A 17,903-nucleotide genomic window follows, 5' to 3' on the forward strand; every position below is an offset into this window, starting at 1 on the left:
AAAAGGAAGGGGGAGACATTTTTGCAATGGATAAGGAAAGAAAGAAATGGAGGCACCCTGGTTCCTCAACCAAGATCAAAATGTGTTATAGAAGTAGGAGAAAGATTTCAACTCTGACCCATAATTCCTCTGTAATTCCATTCAGAGAGGGAGTCGGGAAAAAATATAAAACAATAGCAGAGGGAGGATGTGGGGGGAGGAGGAGGAGGCCTGCAAAGAAGGAGAGAGATTGACTGGAAGGAAAGTCTGGGAAAGTAAGCCTGCATGGTCTCATGCTCCTTAAAGTTTGAAACCTTGATCCCACTCTGTTTTAATGCAGCAGTCATGCGGGCACTGCCTAATTTTCATCTACAAGAGGAAAGAAAAGAATTACAATTTCCTAGACATCTTACTCTAGGCAACTACAGCAGGTGGCAACATAATAAAATAAAATGAAATAAAATTTAAAAGTAAGCCAACCTAACTTGAGCATGTTGCTGAGTTTCCTCATTTGGGGTGGTTGAGGGCTTTTTAAAAAATCACACTTATAAATTGCTTAAATGAGGTTTTAATAATGAAATGCCTTTTCTGCCTAATGAAGGAAGATAATAACTCTTAGAAAGTATGTTTCCCTCCCACCCCTTCACTAAAAAAAAAAAAGTTATGAGTTACTCTCATCTTTTGAAAGTAACTTCAAGGACTTTCCCAGTTGAACAATAAAATGCAAATTGTATGAGACTTAATTGCACCTCTCAGATTTCTGAAATGTGGGAAGAGGCACAAGCCTCATAATGGAATGGATAAGAGTTGGGGGAGTCTTGAAATTGCAGAATTAGAGAACTAGAAGATGACACTTGAAATTGCACAGGCCAGCATCTTTCCTTTTTGAAGATGAGGAAAGGGAGGCTCAGAAAGGTAAAGTTACTTATTTCCAAGGTCACACACTAAATTAAGCAGGGTGAACATGAGAATACAAGTCTTCAGACTCACAGTCCAGAGATCTTTCCACTATGCCACATGGCCTCCCTCAAATATGCCTGAAAGCTAATCAGCACCCTCCCCCACTGCCACAGAATATAAATGCTATTCTGCCATCTGGAAGGGAGGGGGCTTTTATTAAAAAGTTAGATTGGTTCTCCTTACTGTCCAAGACACTACCTCCCCCCAATATGAGTGTTCACCCAATTATCCAGAACAGGAATGTTCTTTGACTTCCATAAGAACAGCATTTCTCTTTCTCCCACTTAAATGTTTCCTCCTTTCTACGCTTCCAACATTGTAGGAAGTATCCTCCCTGTTCCCTCCCAAAATAGAAGTCTTGCCTTTTTTTTTTAAAGCAATTCTCCCTCCAAAATAATAGTCCATGTCCTTTTCTTCCTGCCTCTATCATCTTGGTCTATCATCTAGTCCCACCCCTTTCATTTTACCAAGTAATGAAAATAAGACCCTGGGAAAGGGAAAGGACTTTCCCAAGGTCACACAGATGGTAAATAGCCACAACCAGACGCCAGGTCTTTTGACTCCAAGTCCAGGTCTCTTGCCACTAGAACAGAAAATGATTAAGTGGTAATCGTCCTTGCCTTCCTTCATCTAGGCAGGACAATGAGCAAAATGTATCTCGTGGTGGACAGAGCACCAGACTCTGAAAACCTTTGGAAGTGAGGAAACCTTGAAAAGAATAAGTACCTTTGTCCCCTTTCAATACCCCTTCCAAAGGAGGTAAGCAGGAATCTTTCCTCCACCCACACAAGCAGTGTATTTAAGGTCCTTCCTCCCAGGATCGGAGAAGGTTCTTTCCAAACTGTATCCCAATTTCTCTCTGCACCACTCCCCACAGGAGAAGGAGGACACTTCCTTGTCCTTAGCCCCTCCCCAAATAGATTATTTCCCTCAAATAGCAGTTAAGTTCTTTTTTCATGGATCATTAGAGTTGAAAGGTGCTTTTAAGAATCCAACACCCTTATTGTACAGATAAGGAAGCTAAGAATGATACTGAGTGATTTGTCTAAGAGTAAGGAAGGTTGTATGGTAAAAACCCCTGCTCTTTCCACATCTCTACCGAAGGAGATATTTGTAAAGCACTTAGCCCCAGTGCCTGGCACGTAGTAGGTGCTATAGAAATACTTATTCTCTCCCCCTCCCTTCATCCTACCATCCTAACTTCCACCCACCCGTCCACCCTCCCACCTAAGAGTGGATTTAAGTGTCCTCGTCCTAACCAAAATTTCTCTTTTAAAATCGTTGATTTTTTTTGTCCCTCACACCTCCCCTCCCAATTCTCTCCACAAGGGTAGAAAGGCAGCCCCTCAATTCCCCCAAGTTTCCCTTGCAAAAGAGTTGTCCACGTTTCTCCACAGCCCCCTCCCTCCTTTACCTGCAACCTGCTCCTGGCTGGTGCCATATTCCGTGTCCCGTCGCTTGGCGCAAGTACCCTCGCCCTGGACCAGCGCTTGGAGGGGCAGCTCGGAGCCCGGGTTCGGGTAGCAGCGGAGCCCCTGGGCGCAGCGCGGGGTGTAGACTCCGCACGCCTCGCCCTCCAGCCGGGCGCAGACCGGACAGCAGCCGCAGCCGGGCTCCCGGACCAGTTCGGTGCAGGGCAGGACTGCGGCGGCGGCGGCAGCTGGGGGCACCGCTGGCGGCGCAGCTGGCCCTGCGGCCGGAGGAGCGCAAGCGGCCAGGCGCTCGGGGGTGCAAGGAGGACAGCGGAATAGCACCTCGGCTAGGGCCCCGTGGCTCCCTCCCCCAGCCAGCAGTGAAGGCAGCAGAGGTAGCAGCAGCAGCAGCGCGGGGCCACTCAGCCTCGCCAGCATGTTGGCAATTGTGACAACGAGGGCGGGGTGGAGGCAGGTGGCAACCTCCGGAGCTCTGGAGCCGCCTCCTTCTGGTCCTTCTCCTCCCCACCCGGAGCTGCCGGGTCCTAAAGGGCCCCACTTCTCCCCGCCCCCCGAACTTCTCCCCTCCCCCTTTTGGAGACCACCCCCTCTTCAGCAGTGCTATGCGAACAGTCCTAGAAGCGCACACGTACGGTCAAGCCCCAATCTCCTTCTCTCTACCTATGCAGCTCCTTTGTTCACGTATTTGTCCCTTCCATTCTCTGCCCTCTCCTTGTCTGCTTCTCCCTCTGCCTTCCCTAGGGTTACTACCAACAGAACCTAGATCAGGAAAGAGAACAGGGAATGGATATAGACAGCCTTCTAGGAGACCCAAATTTCATTTCAAAAACTCCACTCTCAACACAATTCTCGGAAGCTGCCTCTAGCTTCCAAATAACCCCAAACTCACTCCTTTTTGGGGTTCCCTTCTCACCCTGAGTCCTTAGAGCTGTATAGGCAAGATAGTTATTCTTGGACTCTACCCTGTATCTTCGGTACAGAATTAACTAACTTCATCCCCCTAAGTCTCCTCCATAGTGGCCCCCCCAAGGACTGACTCTGACTGACCACGAGTTTCAAACTGCTAAAATCCATGCTCGCCCCAGAAGAGGAATGGAGGCTTCTGGAGGGAAGAATTTGTTTCGTTCTTGTACTTTCAGCGCCAAGCACAGAACTTGGCACATTGTGGGTACTTAAATACTGATCGAATTCAAATGAACTCCGGCAGGATCAACATTCTTGACCTGACACACTCCTGCTCTCTGCCACACTCATGCGGAGAAATTTTGCCCGGGAATGGGACAATGTCCTGCTCCCTTTCTTTGCATGGTATTTGGTAGTCCCTCTGTTTAATTAAGCATAGTCTATCCCCGAGTCCAACCTCCCATCCCCTCTGCTCTTGGGCTGTTGTCCTAAGTGCTCCCAAATTCAGAAGTGATTGGTGTAAGATTATAGACTCCAGAGGCCACAGCGCAGGGAGGGGTCCTTGAGAGGTCATCTCTGTCTACCAGGTGTGAAAGCCCAAGGGCTCTGCGGTTTACGATTCCCTCCACCCCCACCCCCACCCCCCCAACAATAGCAGATGGACAAGGGTTGTGTCCATTCATTGTACACTTTGATTTATAGAATCATCCCTCCCGCTTTCCTTCCAGGCAAGTCTCCTGCTTAATTACTTCTCAGACTCCCTGGGAATGGCCCAAACAAAGAGCCTTCTCAGGAAGAATTCCTGTTCTAAGCCCTAATATCTAGAGGCCCATTAAATTGTTCACTACCTAGGTTTAATATCCCAGTGCCCTACTACCTTTGCTCCTTTTCCCATTAAGATCCCTTGCCTTTGTAAAGTTGCATTTCTCCAACCTCGATTACAGCACATACCCCCACCCCCACCCCCAAACAAAAAACAGCTAACAAGATTGGGCTCCATGTAGGGTCTTACAACAGTACCCAATAGTCTGATTTGCTTTAGTGAAAGAGTTTTAAAAAATGAGAATCTCCCCAGCTATTCTCTTTACATAAATATAAAATCTTAGACATGAATAGAAGGGACATTAATAATCATTTAGTTCATTTTGTAGATGATCAAAATGAGGCAAAGCCAGGATTTTGTCCTCTTACTCCAATTTCACAATGAACCTTCTATTTACATCATCCTGCCTTGACTGAACTCCTTTCTGGTTATTGTTTTGCCCACCTTTTTAAAAGGGCTATTAATCTTGATCTCAAATTTCCAGAAATGAGGGTGAGAGGGTGAAACAAAGAGACAAAGAATTAGTTCATGTTTGTACCAGACTCATAATCAGAAACCCTGGAAACCAGAGACTTGGGTACTGATCTTAGCTTGTTTTTTAATAATTATAAATATTGGGTAAACTCCTCAGACTCTAAGCTTCATCATCTGTAAGTTGAGGATAACAGTCTTTGGTCCTAACAACCTCACAGGGTTGTAGAGATCACTGTAATTATATGTGTAAGCTGCTTTGCAAACCCAAAACACTGTATACACACTATTCTGATGGACCAAGGCAATTTTCCAAAATCCCTTCTCACTGTCTTTGTTCATATTCAACAAACTAACCTCAGTCCCCACCTTGTGTTCTCACTTCAGAAAAGTACTGGGTTGGACTACATGTAAGGTGTTATAGCTGAGTTTTTTAAAAAGTCAGTTTCACAAGTACAAGATGAGGAAGACAAAGATAACTTGGGGGGAGGGATGGGGAATCTAAAAGGAGTAGGAGAGGATTAGTAAACTGAAAACCCGATGTGAGTCAATGTGATGATCAAAAGAGCTAAAAAAAAAAAATCATGTGTTGAATTAACAGCGGTAGAGTTTCCATTAATTAAATTCCAGTTTTCCATTAGGAAAGAGGTGATAGTCCATCAGTACTCTACCTACTTAGACAACTAGCACAATCCATTTAATTCTGGGAGCCAGTTTAAGAAAGAGTTTGTTAAGCTGGAGAGTATCCAAAGAAAGGCAAGCAGGCTAATGAAGGGTCTGGAATTTGCGCCAGGTAAGGATTGGTTGAAAGAAATGGGACTGTTTAGCCCAAAGAAGAAAAGACTCTGAGGAAATATGAGAGTTGTCATCAAGGAGGGGAAGGGCTGTCATGGGGGGGGGGGGGGGGGAGGGGAGATTAGATTTGTTCTGTTTAGTACCAGAGGGCAGAGCTTCGAACAACCAGTAGAAGTTATAAAGAGGCTTGATTTCAGTAAAACTAGAGCTCCCAATGCTAGTGGGTTTGCTTTCAATGGTGAGGCCTTGAGGCAAAGGCAGAAAGACTACTTATGGAAGAGTTTCTTTTTCAGGTGAGATATGGGACCACTGAAGTCCTTTCCAATTCTGAAGATTCCCTTTTATTTTTTTTTTTATAATTTTTTTAAGCAATCGGGGTTAAGTAACTTGCTCAAGGTTGCACGGCCAGTTATTTCTGGGTGTGGTGCTGAGTGTCTGAGCCCAGGATTCGGTCTCCAGGTCATCCCAATACTGGGGCTGGTGCTCTTACTCTCTGTGATACCTGGCCGCCCCTGAAGATTCCCTTTTAGCTAGCTCTTCTGCTCTCTGCTCACATAATGGATTCTTGCCTAAAGGATATTTTCCAGAGTCAGACTGTGACTGAGGGTCTATTCTGAAGGGAGAACAGCTTGCTTAGAGTGTCTCCTCCTTCCATCCATACCCGTTCAGCCTTTCCCTTAGAAAACAATGAAGGGCAAAGTTCAGAGGAGGGAGGGATGAAATGAGAGTAGGCTGAGGGTGAAGGCATTTACCCCCCCCCCTTTTCTCCTACCTAGTACTTAATACCTACCTTCACTGATTTCTTTCCCAGCCCCTAGTGTCCAGAGAAGCATAAAGTTGAGGGGAGCTAAAGCCCACTAGCCCATCAATGTTCTGAGCCAATGTCCTGATTGAAAATGTTTCTGTTTAAGGTTGGGGAGCATCACAGCTTGAAGTTGAAGTTTAAAAATAAAAATGCAGGCACATGCAGATACACATACCTGGGATGCTGGGACAGTTATGCTTTGTGGCCATCTCTTGAATATACTCTAGGCATTTTGCCAATGTTTTTATATCATCCTCATCATCTTTGTTGTCAAAATGTTTTAACAAGCACCTATTTGCATGTGAGCCAGTGCCAGGTTTTGTATGGAGTGATTTAGAAAGACATGGAACCTGATCTCTAAGGTCTTGTTCATTTAAGTCATGTGGGTGTGATGTGGCCAGATATGTAGTCATATGGTCAGATATGTAGAGGACACAGAATATTCTGTGTATAACTGTATGAGAAGCATGTTTGACTAGTTATGGGCCTATTCAAACAATCCTCTTTATTGGAACATCCCCTTAAAAGTGTCAGTGTATTTTAGGAACTCTGGAATGAAAGCAGAAACAGAGGGCAGGAATAGGAGAATCAAAAGCTTGCATGGTATAGTGGCAAAATTGGAGTTAACAGCCCTGGATTCAAGCCCTGGGCCTGGAGCCAAGAAGACAAGAGTTCAAATTCAGCCTCAGAACTCCTAGCTGCATGACCCTGGGCAAGTCACTTAACTTCTGATTGCTTGACAAAAAAGATCCATTGGATCCACTGGAGAAGGAAATGGCAAACCATCCCAGTATCTTTGCCAAGAAAACCACAAGGACAGTTGGTCTATGGGGTCACAAAGAGTTGGATATATGACTGATTGATTGAACAACAAGAACAAGGATTCTGAAACTGACCCATCTAGACAATGGTGGGAAAGTCCTTAATGTGTATTAAGTAGAAGACAGAATAGTCACAATAATATATAAGAAAAATAATGTTAGCAACAGAATTAGTAATTTATTTCTCCTTGAGGAGAATGATTCTTCCTTGATCTAGAACTATAAAGGAACTTAGAGGCCATCTAGTCCAACCTCCTCATTTTACAGATGAAGATACTGAGTCCTTCAAAAGTCAAGTGACTTGCTTCCCCATCATCAGCATGGCAGTAAGCATCAGTAGCAGGATTTGAACCTAAGTCCTCTGCCTTTACAATCAATGCTCTTTCTACTATACCATGAGGTTGTAAGGAAAATGTCAATTATGCTTTGTATCATGGACCCCTTTGGCAGTCTAGAGAAGCCCATGGACCCCTACTCAGAATAATATTTTGTCATCTCCATTCATAATTAAAGGAAAAGTTAAATTTCAGTTAGAGGTTAATGAAAATAAGAATGTAATTTTTTTCCTATCCTGGTTCATAGACCTCCTAAAAGCTATTCAGATTCCTCTTGGGGTGGTGATAATGGTTCTACCTATGAAACCAACCAAGATGTAGGTGTTGTTGTTAAATCTGAGTAGATAGTGTAGGGTTATGGGGAAGGGTATGTGTGCATGAGAGGAGGGGAATTATAGGAGTCGTTAGGGGAGAGATGGAGGAGGTCATCAGATTCCTGGTTGTAAGTCACCAATTAAAACTATGATTTAGCCCAAATTGAGCCATGAGTACAAATAAACACCCCCAAAACAAAAACAAAAACATAATTCCTACCTCTTTCTTCTCTGTGTAGACCACTTAAGGATTCAGAAAAAAGGAAATGGCACCAAGGGAAGGCAGAAGTGGCCACGATTAGAAGGAAAGGAGAAAATTGGGATGGGAGAGGATTGATAGTTTCTTGAATAAAGGCCTCATATCTCAAATATAGAGAGAATTTTGTCAAATTTATAAGAATATGAGTCATTCTCTAAATGATAAGTGGTCAAAAATATGAATACGAAATTTTTGGAGGAAGAAATAAAAGCTATATATAGTCATATGAAAAAATGCTCTAATTCATTACTGACTAGAGAAATGTAAATTAAAACAACTTTGAGATACCATCTCATACCTTGGTTGGCTAAATGATAGAAGAGAGAAATGACAGATATTGGAAGGAATGTGGGGAAAATTGAGACACTGATACACTGTTGGCGGAACTATGAATTAATCCAACCATTTTGGAGAGCAATCTGGAATTATGTTCAGTTACAAAACTATGTATACCCTATGACCCAGTAATACCACTATTAGGTCTGTTCCCCATAGTGATCAGGGAAAAAGTAAAAGAACCTATATGTTCTAAAATATTTATTCCAGCTCTCTTTGTGGTGGCAAAAACAACAACAGTGGAAATTGAGAGGATTCCCATCAATTGAGGAATAGCTGAACAAGTTGGAATACTACTGTGCTGCAAAAAAAAAATTATGAGCAGCTTGATTTTAGGAAAACATGGAAAAACTTGCATGAAATTATGAAGAGTGAAATGAGAAGAATGAAGAGAACATTGTATACAGTAGCAGCAATATTGTTCAAAGAGCAAATGTGAATTACCAAGCTATTCTAAGAGACATGAATATTCAAATCAACTACAGAGGACCTATAAAGGAAGATGCTATCCACCTCCAGAGAAAGAACTGATATATGGAAATATGTATTATATAGTTTTACATATATATATATATATATATATATATATATATATATATATATATATATGTCAAATGTTGGCCTTCTCTAGTGAGCGGTTGGGAGGGAGGGAAGGAAATAGCTTGGAGCTCAAATGTAATCCAAAAATAAACATTGAAAAAAGCTTAGGGGGGAAACACATCACCAGATTTTGTGGTGCTGTAGAGTAAGAAGACCTTAGTTCAGATCCTGTATCAGACACTTCTATCTGTGTGACAGTGGGCAAGTTACTTAATCCTCCTAGACCACAATTTTCTCATATGTAAGTTAAATGAACTTCCAGCTCCAGGTCTGTGATCTTATGATCTGAGTGGGTACTGATATAAGGTATGTTTCGTAGGTAGAATCGGATAGCTAAATGGTACAGTGAATAAAGTGCCAAGCCTGGAATCGGGAGACTCATCTTCAAGACTTCAAATCCAACCTCAGCCTTATTAACTGTGTGACCTTGGGCAATTCACTTAACCATGTTGGCTTAGTACCTCATCTGTAAAATGAACTGGAGAAGGAAATGGCAAACCACTCCAGTATCTTTGCCAAGAAAACGTCAAATGAGGCCATGGAGAGTGGACATTACTGGAAAACGACTCAACAACAACAAAGCACAAGTGGAGGAAAGGGGGGGGGATGAATTAAAAATACAATCAAGAGTTCATGGAATTTAGGGCTGGAATTTAGCAAAGATTTAGAGATCTCATTCAACTCCATCATTTTGTAAGTGAGGAAGCTGAGACCCAAAGAGTTTCAGAAAGGAAAAAGGGAAGGGAAAGGAAGAATGGGAGATAGTGAAAGAGGAAAAAAGAAGAGATAAGGAAAAGGGGGGGGGGGCGGCGGAAAGTGGGTTTTTTATGATTGTTGGAAAGCCAGCGACTGTTCCTGACCATGAGTTCAACTCTCCAACATCCATGTAAACTCAGCTTGCCTGAATCCCATGCCCAGACTCCATCCACTGTAACCTGCTTCAGACTTCAAAGACTAGTCAGCCTAGTACTAATAACTCTGCTATAAGGTGCAGATAAAGAGGTACTGTGATGTGGTAGAAAGACTTTACATGTCCTAGCACTTGGCAGAGGATTCAGGCCTACTTTTTTCTGGTCTTGGTTCTGCCCCCAACTGGGTCATCTTCAACAAGAAATTCTCCCTCTCTGGGTCCCCATTTCCCCATATGGGAAGAGAGAGGATGAGACTAAATGGTTTCTAATGTTCCCTTTGACTCTAACATTTTAAGGTTTGGGATTTCTAAATGCTGGCGAAGGCAAGAGGTAGAAAGACACCCTCTGTTTTTATTTTCCTGTGTATTAGCAAAAATAGAATACAACTCAACCCCAATCAGTTTCAAGGAGACATCATGGTAAAGGAGAGGTGAAACCTTGGGCTTGGAAGCCAAATTAAATCCTATCTCTGATGCTTCAATACTTTTATAACCTGGAACAAGTCATCTGACTTCCTTGAGCCTCAGTTTCTACATCTGTAAAACGAGGAGTTTGAATTAGATGATTTCTGAGGACTAAGTAAGAGATCAAGAGGAAAAGTAATGTACTACAAAGAGAGTCACTTCCAACTAAATTCAAGTCAACAAGGAATTGTTAAACACTTTCCTACTTGAAAGGCACAGTTTCAATTTAGGCAATGGGACATATAGAACAAAAAAAAATAGAAAAAACATATAGAACAAAATAGAAAAATGTTTAGGCAATGGGACATATAGAACAAAGAGAACATAGAGAAATACATATACACATATTTATACATAAATATACATTTATTTATGTAAGATTTGTATTTTGTAAACGTGTACATATATTTATATATAAATATATTCATGTAAAATATAGTTTAGGATATATACCTATATTTATATAAAAATCTATATTTTGTTAACACATACATAAATTTATGTGGAAATATATTTCTATGAAATATACCTTATAATATATACATACATTTATATAAAATCTATGTTTTATAACCATATGCATATATTTATATAAACTGTATTTTGTATATACATTTATACAAAATACATATTGTAAATATATACATATATTTATATATGTATAAGCAGTATATGCTCCAAAAGAATTTTATCTTGGGAGGGAATGGTTCTCAGGGAGAAGAGATCACGGAAGGGGAAGAAACATGTGCATTGATGAATAAATAAGAATATACAAAGTAATCAGGGTGGGGGAGGGATTAATCAGGAAAGACTTTCTATAAGAGGCAGAGTCTGAATGGAGCCTTGAAGAGAGCCAGGGCCAGAAATGAAGATCAAAAGCATTTAAGGATATCCTGTGCAAAGATGCAGAGATAGGAGTTGGAATCTGGTATACAGAGAACAAACAAGTAGACCAGTCTGGTTGGAACATAGGGTGAATGAAAGAAAATAATAGGAAATTAGTCCACAAAGACTGGCTGGTACCAGATCTTGAAGAACTTTGAGTGTCAAAGATAGGGGTTTGTATTTATCCTAAAGACACTAGGAGTCCCCTAAAGCTTCATGCACAGGGGAATGACTTGATCGGCCCTAACAGATTAGGAGTATCAATATGGGAAAGTTGGATTGGAGAGAGGAGTGGCTTAAGGCAGAAAGACCCATTAGGAGAGGCTGCTGTGATAGTCTAGAACAGAGTTGATAAGAGCTTGGATGAAAGACCCAATGAGTAGAGAGAAGGGAATATCTTAATAGATCACAGAAGGCTTGATGCATAAGTTTTCTGTGACTGTTTTCTGTCTGTTTTTTTGAATGGTGAAGTCCAACAAGGGAATACATGCTATAAGCCTCTTTGTAGAAAAGAGATCTTGAATGCTTATTTCCCAACCCAGTACACCACGTGCCTCCTGAACACATAGCCAGTTGTTTTCTTGTCTTTTTTGTTTGTTCTTCCCATTCTGTCTCATGAATGAGTATTGGAGGAAAAAGAGAGCTAAACCATGAGCTTGAACTCCAAAAGATCAGAAGAGCCCATGGAGGACCAGGTTCTGAAATTGACATTGTAATTTACCAGCAGGCAAACTCAATGAGAAATGAAAACTTAAAGGGCAACCTGCCTGATCCAGTCTACCAGTGAACAAATGGGGCAATGAAGATACCACATCCTACAAGGGAGGAAATAGCTCTGTATACTTCCTAGAAAAATTGACAGGGCAAATGTTTGTAACATCCATTTTAGTTTGAGCCCACTCTCCCCAGGGCCCAAAGTGGTAGAGGGGAGATTGTGTCCCGATTTTTACTTTAGTTTTTGCTACAGGTTTTTAGTAAACATCTCTTTGTAAGAATTAATTGGTGTTAATTGGTTGTTAACGATATCAAAGAGATATCAATGGATTAATTGATATTAGGTTGTTAATCACTGGTGCTCATATTGGGGAGAACAGACTGGGATGAATATTCAAGTTCATAGCATTAGAAGAATCCCACTACCTCTCAAGAGTATCTCTAGAACCTGGAGGGGAAGATGTAGTCATCCACATTCAGTAGACCCAGTATGCTAGTGGGAATGTAAGTTGAGAGAGTAAGTCTAGAGTATTAATACATAAGTCCACCTCAGTCCTCCCATGTAGATAAAATCATACATGTAGGGCTCTATAATCAAGAAGTATTCATCCAAGAGAATTGGATATCCATGTTCTTCTTGGTGGAGGCCATTTTCCTGGCATTTGGAGTTAGTTTCTCCCTGCAAATGAGATTGCCAAAATTTACATTATTGGTACTAGGCTTGCTCGAACCCACATTATGATTATCTCATATAATTGTATCTCTCCCTAAAGGGTCCCATTCAAACTTTCCCAATTTCTGCTCCCAGTTTTTGCTGACTAAATGACCTAACTTGTAGAGTTGCTTGAATCTCTAACCCCCAGGGGGCAACAGAGGGTACTGTTGAAAAAGTAAACCGATTAAGGACAGGAATTTTAAGTGGGGTCCTCAATTTCCATCCATCCCCCCCATGTCTCTACCAACGAAGCCCTCAGGATGCTCAGATCCTTAGTCTGTAAGGGATATTAAAGATACATTTCAAAGGATTTTTCAAATATTATTTTTCATTTGAGCACCAGACATCCGGAGCTTCTACTTGGTTGAGTCAACTTCCTAGGCTTGGAAGTTTATTTATTTTTCTTATTTTTAATGAGTTTCACTTGCCAGATGGGGGATACTGATCTTGTGGAATTTGGAGGCATAATCTAAGCATATTCTAAGGAATTTGGAGAACAAATATTCTAATATCAGAAAAAAAAATACGTCTATCTTCTTTGGGGGATTTATACACATGGCCATTGTTGAATGACAAAATGATAGCTGACCAGTGCCATTTGAATGAATAGTCATTTAAAAGTTAAAGAAAATGGAATTTGGGGGGTTAAAGAATATATATCTCCACAAGAACAATGCAATTATCCAAATAGCATCTTACCTAATTATTTCTGTATCATATTGCTTATAAGAATTTTCTAGCAATTAGAATCTGTACATGGTGCCTCCTGCTGTAGCATGGTAAGCCCTTTGCCAGAAGGGGATTCATTTTTGTCTTTGTATCTCTAACACATTGCCTGCTACATAGTAGCACTTAATAAGTACTTTTGATGGGCTGATTTATTAGAATTAGAGCGCAGGGACTCTTGCTGGGGTTTTTGTTTTGTTTTGATCATTCAAGCTCTTAGCATAGTGCTGGCACATAGTAGGTGCTCAATAAACATTTATCGATTGATTTCATCTAATCTGTAGCTCCTGGCACAGTGCTTAGTGTACAGCAGGAGCTTAATAATGATGTCTTTTTATTGAATTGATTTGGATGGAAACCTTTTGTAGACTGGAATGGACTGTGTAGTGAAGCATCCATCATTTTCCTTACTGGAGTTATTAAAAGTGGATAAGCACTCATCAGCAATGTTGCAAAGTGGGGTTGAAGCCTGAAGTGGAGAACAGATAATATGATCACTAAAGTACTGAACCTTATTTTCTTTTAATTTAAAAACAGTCTGCACTTAACAAACACCAAATAAAGTGAGCAGTTCCACATTAAAAGTAGAACAGAAAAAGAGGGTTGTAGATGAAACTTATTGAATCTCTTTTCATACACAGCTTGCTTTCCTTTTCCTATTATTTCAAGAAAATAATAAATTCATTGTTTAACTTTCAAAGCTGTCCTGCTTGTCTGTGTTTCCTTCTGGCCTTCCTCCTGTTCTCTTCTGTGCATTTTTATATGCTTCCATTACCTCTTTTTTTTTTGGGGGGGGGGGGAAGCAATCACCAGTCTGCTTCTCTCTTTTACCTCTTCTTATAGGAAGACAGACAAAACCAATTCCAACTCTAAGTAGCCATGATTCTAGGTCATCCCATCTCCAGGCAGAAGATGGTTCCATTCTTTTGTCCTTGGGTCACATTACCTAAATAGGAAGAAGCCTGGTGTAATGAGGAAAATCAGTAGAGGAGTTAAAAAGAGAAAGGTTTTCAAGACCCAACCCTGACACTTACTAGTTTTGTGACCTTGGGTAAGCTTCTTCAGCTTGCTAGGCCTCAGTCTCCTCACTCATAAAAAGGAGAGTTTTGACTGGCAAAGGGTACCTTAAAGTTCTAACAGTACAAAATAACAAAAAAATGGAGATGTTCCTGGAATAGGAGATTCTATTAGTTCAGTTACAGTCAGGCTAGAGCAACCCTCTCTCGGACCATCTTTGAGAAAGTACAAGAGGTGAAAGGACTGGGAGGAGGGGAGAGAGAGCTCTCCGGAGATTCTTAGAGGGAGGGGAGGGACACTGACGGGGGAGGACGAAGGAGAGGAGGGAGGAGGGGGACGTTGCTGACTACAGGGGGAGAGAGAAGTGACCAGAGGGAGGGAGGGAGGGAGAACTGGCCTTGAAAAGGTTTCTAGAAACCCTGGAGCATCTGTGAAAATTTTGAACGCGGCTGCTGCCTCCCAGAGCGGTGCTTGCGCCCCTCCTCCCAGGCAAAGCTTTTCTTTCGAGGAACAAGACTACATCTGTTTGGCGATACCCTATCTAGAATGGTGAAATAAACCTTTCAGACCCTGCCGAACAAGAGTCCATCTTATACCGACCGGAGAGCTCCTGAAACAGAGCCGACTTCTTAATTCTAAATCTGTACGCAGCATCCCCCCGCCCCAACACAGTCCGGCCGAGGACCAGACCCCCCGGGGCCCTCCTCTCTCCCCATCCTAGAAAGAGAAAAAGCCGCTCTACCAGAGGGCCAGAGTCTGGCCACCTTATCTTCTCAGCTGAAAGAGACCCTGAATCGAGGGTTGGGGAATTTACATTTAATTATTCCTGGGTTTGGTGCCCCCTCACTCCTTTTTTTTTTTTCCTATTCCTTCTTCCTCTCCCTTTTTCTTTCTTTTTCTGTCATTTTTTCTTTCTTTCTGTCCCTCTATCCCTTTTTATCTATCCCTCCACGATTCTTTCCTTTTCTTTCCTTCCTTCGCTGATAACTTTTTTCCTTTCTGCTTTCTCTCTTTTTATTTCCTTCTTTCTCTTCTTGCCTTTCCCTTCTTTCTCCCTCCCTCCTTTCCTTCTTTCCCTCCTTCCCTTTCTTTTCTTCCTTCCCTCCTGTCTTCCTTTCTTTCTTCCTTCCCCCTTTCTTTCTTCCTTCCCCCTTCCTTCCCTCCTTCCTTCCTTTCTTTTTTCTTTCTTTTTCTTTCTTTCTTTCTTTCTTTCTTTCTTTCTTTCTTTCTTTCTTTCTTTCTTTCTTTCTTTCTTTCTTTCTTTCTTTCTTTCTTTTCTTCCTTCCTTCCTTCTTTCCCTTCTTGTTGGCTCAATTAATGCTAGCCACACAGATTATTTACTCTCTAAGTAAACTAGTCCTACCCCCACACACATTATCTCATCCCTGCCTGCTGGCTCCCCCCCCCCAAAGATTCTAGTCCCAAGCAGTAGTAGGCAGAAACCAAGCAAATAGAAGAAAGCACTGCCAACTTCTCCAAGGAGAAGAAAATGTAAGATTCCAAGCAAATTTACTCAGCTTGCTTTTCTCTCCACCTCTTCCTTGTCTCACTAAACTGGGCCACCAAACACACACAAACCCATTGCCTCTCTCTCCCTCACCTTCATCACTATTTCAAACATAGAAACCCCATGTAATGCTTTTTTTTTTTCCCAAAGGCCCTGTCCGCAGCTGTCCCTGTCTTAAAAACAATCATACATGAGGTATGGAAAAATGATCTGTGCAACATTGATATCCATGGATAAATCCCATCCCTCCCCCTGCCACACTCCTGTCCCCAAGTCATCCTGTCCCCAAGGCATCCTTCCCCAGGAGCCATCAGAAGAGTCTCATGGCATGCAAGGCAGCTGCTACAAGCAAAATGCTTTCTTGCAAAACTCTTTTGCTGTGAAAAATCAGTTCTGAAACACTACTAAGCTTTCTTTGCTCCCCTCCCCACTTCCACCCCTACCCCAACCCTTCCCCCATCCCCAAGCTATTTCCCGCCTAGGAGAATGATCTATAGACCCCCATTCTACAGGCAAGTCTTGTTCGCTCTGTAATTAAGTTGGAGACTCTCTGCACAGATCCTATGCCAGCCTGGGAGATTGCTTCAGCTCTGAGGTTGGGGGGAGGGGGAGAGGAAGATTGGAGGAGGACCTAGGGGCAAGCCAGGAAATGGCAGGGGCTTGTAGAATCCAGTTTGAAAATTGAACCTTGGATGGCAGAATGACAAGCTGGAAAGGCCTTTAGAGATCATGTGCAATGGTCCTCTCATTACAAACCAGGCAATAAACAATTATCAAGTACCTACTGTGTGCTAGGCATTGTGCTAAGTGCTGGGGAGTAAAGAAAGGTAAAAGACACACCCTGGTCTTGAGGAGCACAATCTCATTCAGGGAAGCATGCTAATAACTATGAACAAACAAGCTATATACAGGATAAGTTGAAATCATCAACAGAGAGTAGACACTAGAATTAAGAGAGACCCAGAAACTGGAGCCCAGAGAGGGAAGGACTTAACCAAGGCTGTGCAGGTTTTTCTTAACAAAGCCAGGATCTGGACCTGAGCCTACTGACTCCAAATTCCCTACTCTTTCTACTACAGCACTTGGAAAAATGAAATCTCCTGAAAGTAATATAGGATACTGATTCAGCGCTTCCCCTCCTGACCCCCCTGCCCCACTCAATTCAGCTGATTTTTCAAGGCTGGATTTGGGAAGATTTCTTTATAAAAGTGTGGTTTTTTTCTTCTTTCCTTCAGAAAGTCACCTCTTGGGGTGGCTAGGCAGTGCAGTGAATAGAGCACCAGCCCTGGATCAGGAGGACCTGAGTTCAAATCCAGCCTCAGACACTTAACACTTACTAGCTATGTGACCTTGGGCAAGTCACCTAACCTCAATTGCCCTCCCTTCCCCCCTTCAAAAAGCAAAAAGAAGAAGGTCACCTCTTCTGTTAAATCTTCCCAAACTAAGCAGTTGCCATAATTCATTACCATAATGAGCTCCAACATTCCTTTCTCCCCATTTATGAAGTGAGAACACTGAAGATGGATTAATTTTTGGTTTGTATGTTAACTTTGTCCCAATTTATGTATGCTTCAGACTTTAAACTCCCAGAGAAGAGCAGGGACTAAGTCATTTCAGTCCTCAGCAACTTCCCATAATGCTTTTTGAATTTCAAGAGAAATTCTTGAGAAATTTCTTCCCCATCCATCACTCATCCTTAGGAAAAGCATAGAACTTGGAACCAACAGAGACATGGTTTCGAGTCTCATGTGAACATTCACTGGTTGTATGACCAAGAGTGAGTAACTTCATTTCTTTTGGTCTCAGTTTTCTTATATGTAAAATAGATAATATTTGCATAACTGACTTCACAGTGTAAAGTTTGCCTTCTTTGCAAACTAGGTGCTGGAGAAATGTGAACTGTTGTTCTCACCATGGAAACCAATAGTGAGCTCTGGTTGTCTTCATTAATCTAACCCTGGACACACGTGATTTATGGAAAGAACTTTAGATAAATGAATTATTGACCCTGGTCATCTCTTCTACTTTAAGGTCCATGCCCTGCAAATATTCCTGGGATCTGGGACAAGGGTGGGAGGGGGAGGGGGGGAGCGGGCAGCCCCTAAGATGCCTACCAGTCCAGTATCTATA

The 17,903-nt window shown here is 42.0% G+C and overlaps 1 protein-coding gene across 1 annotated transcript in view; it reads right to left on the bottom strand.

The window, feature by feature from the left end:
* IGFBP2 (insulin like growth factor binding protein 2) overlaps positions 1-2,891 on the bottom strand; it is a 39,322-nt gene extending 36,431 nt beyond the window's left edge. Inside the window, exon 1 of the mRNA XM_069075180.1 lies at positions 2,354-2,891. Within this exon, the coding sequence (XP_068931281.1) occupies positions 2,354-2,789 (436 nt within the window). The 5' untranslated portion in view covers positions 2,790-2,891. The remainder of the gene's footprint in view (positions 1-2,353) is intronic.
* Between the last annotated feature and the right edge of the window lie 15,012 nt (positions 2,892-17,903).

Source organism: Petaurus breviceps, unplaced genomic scaffold, assembly GCF_028583685.1.
Source record: "Petaurus breviceps papuanus isolate PSGF00001 unplaced genomic scaffold, PetGlider_PUasm1.0 90903, whole genome shotgun sequence".
Classification (NCBI taxonomy): Eukaryota; Metazoa; Chordata; class Mammalia; order Diprotodontia; family Petauridae; genus Petaurus; species Petaurus breviceps.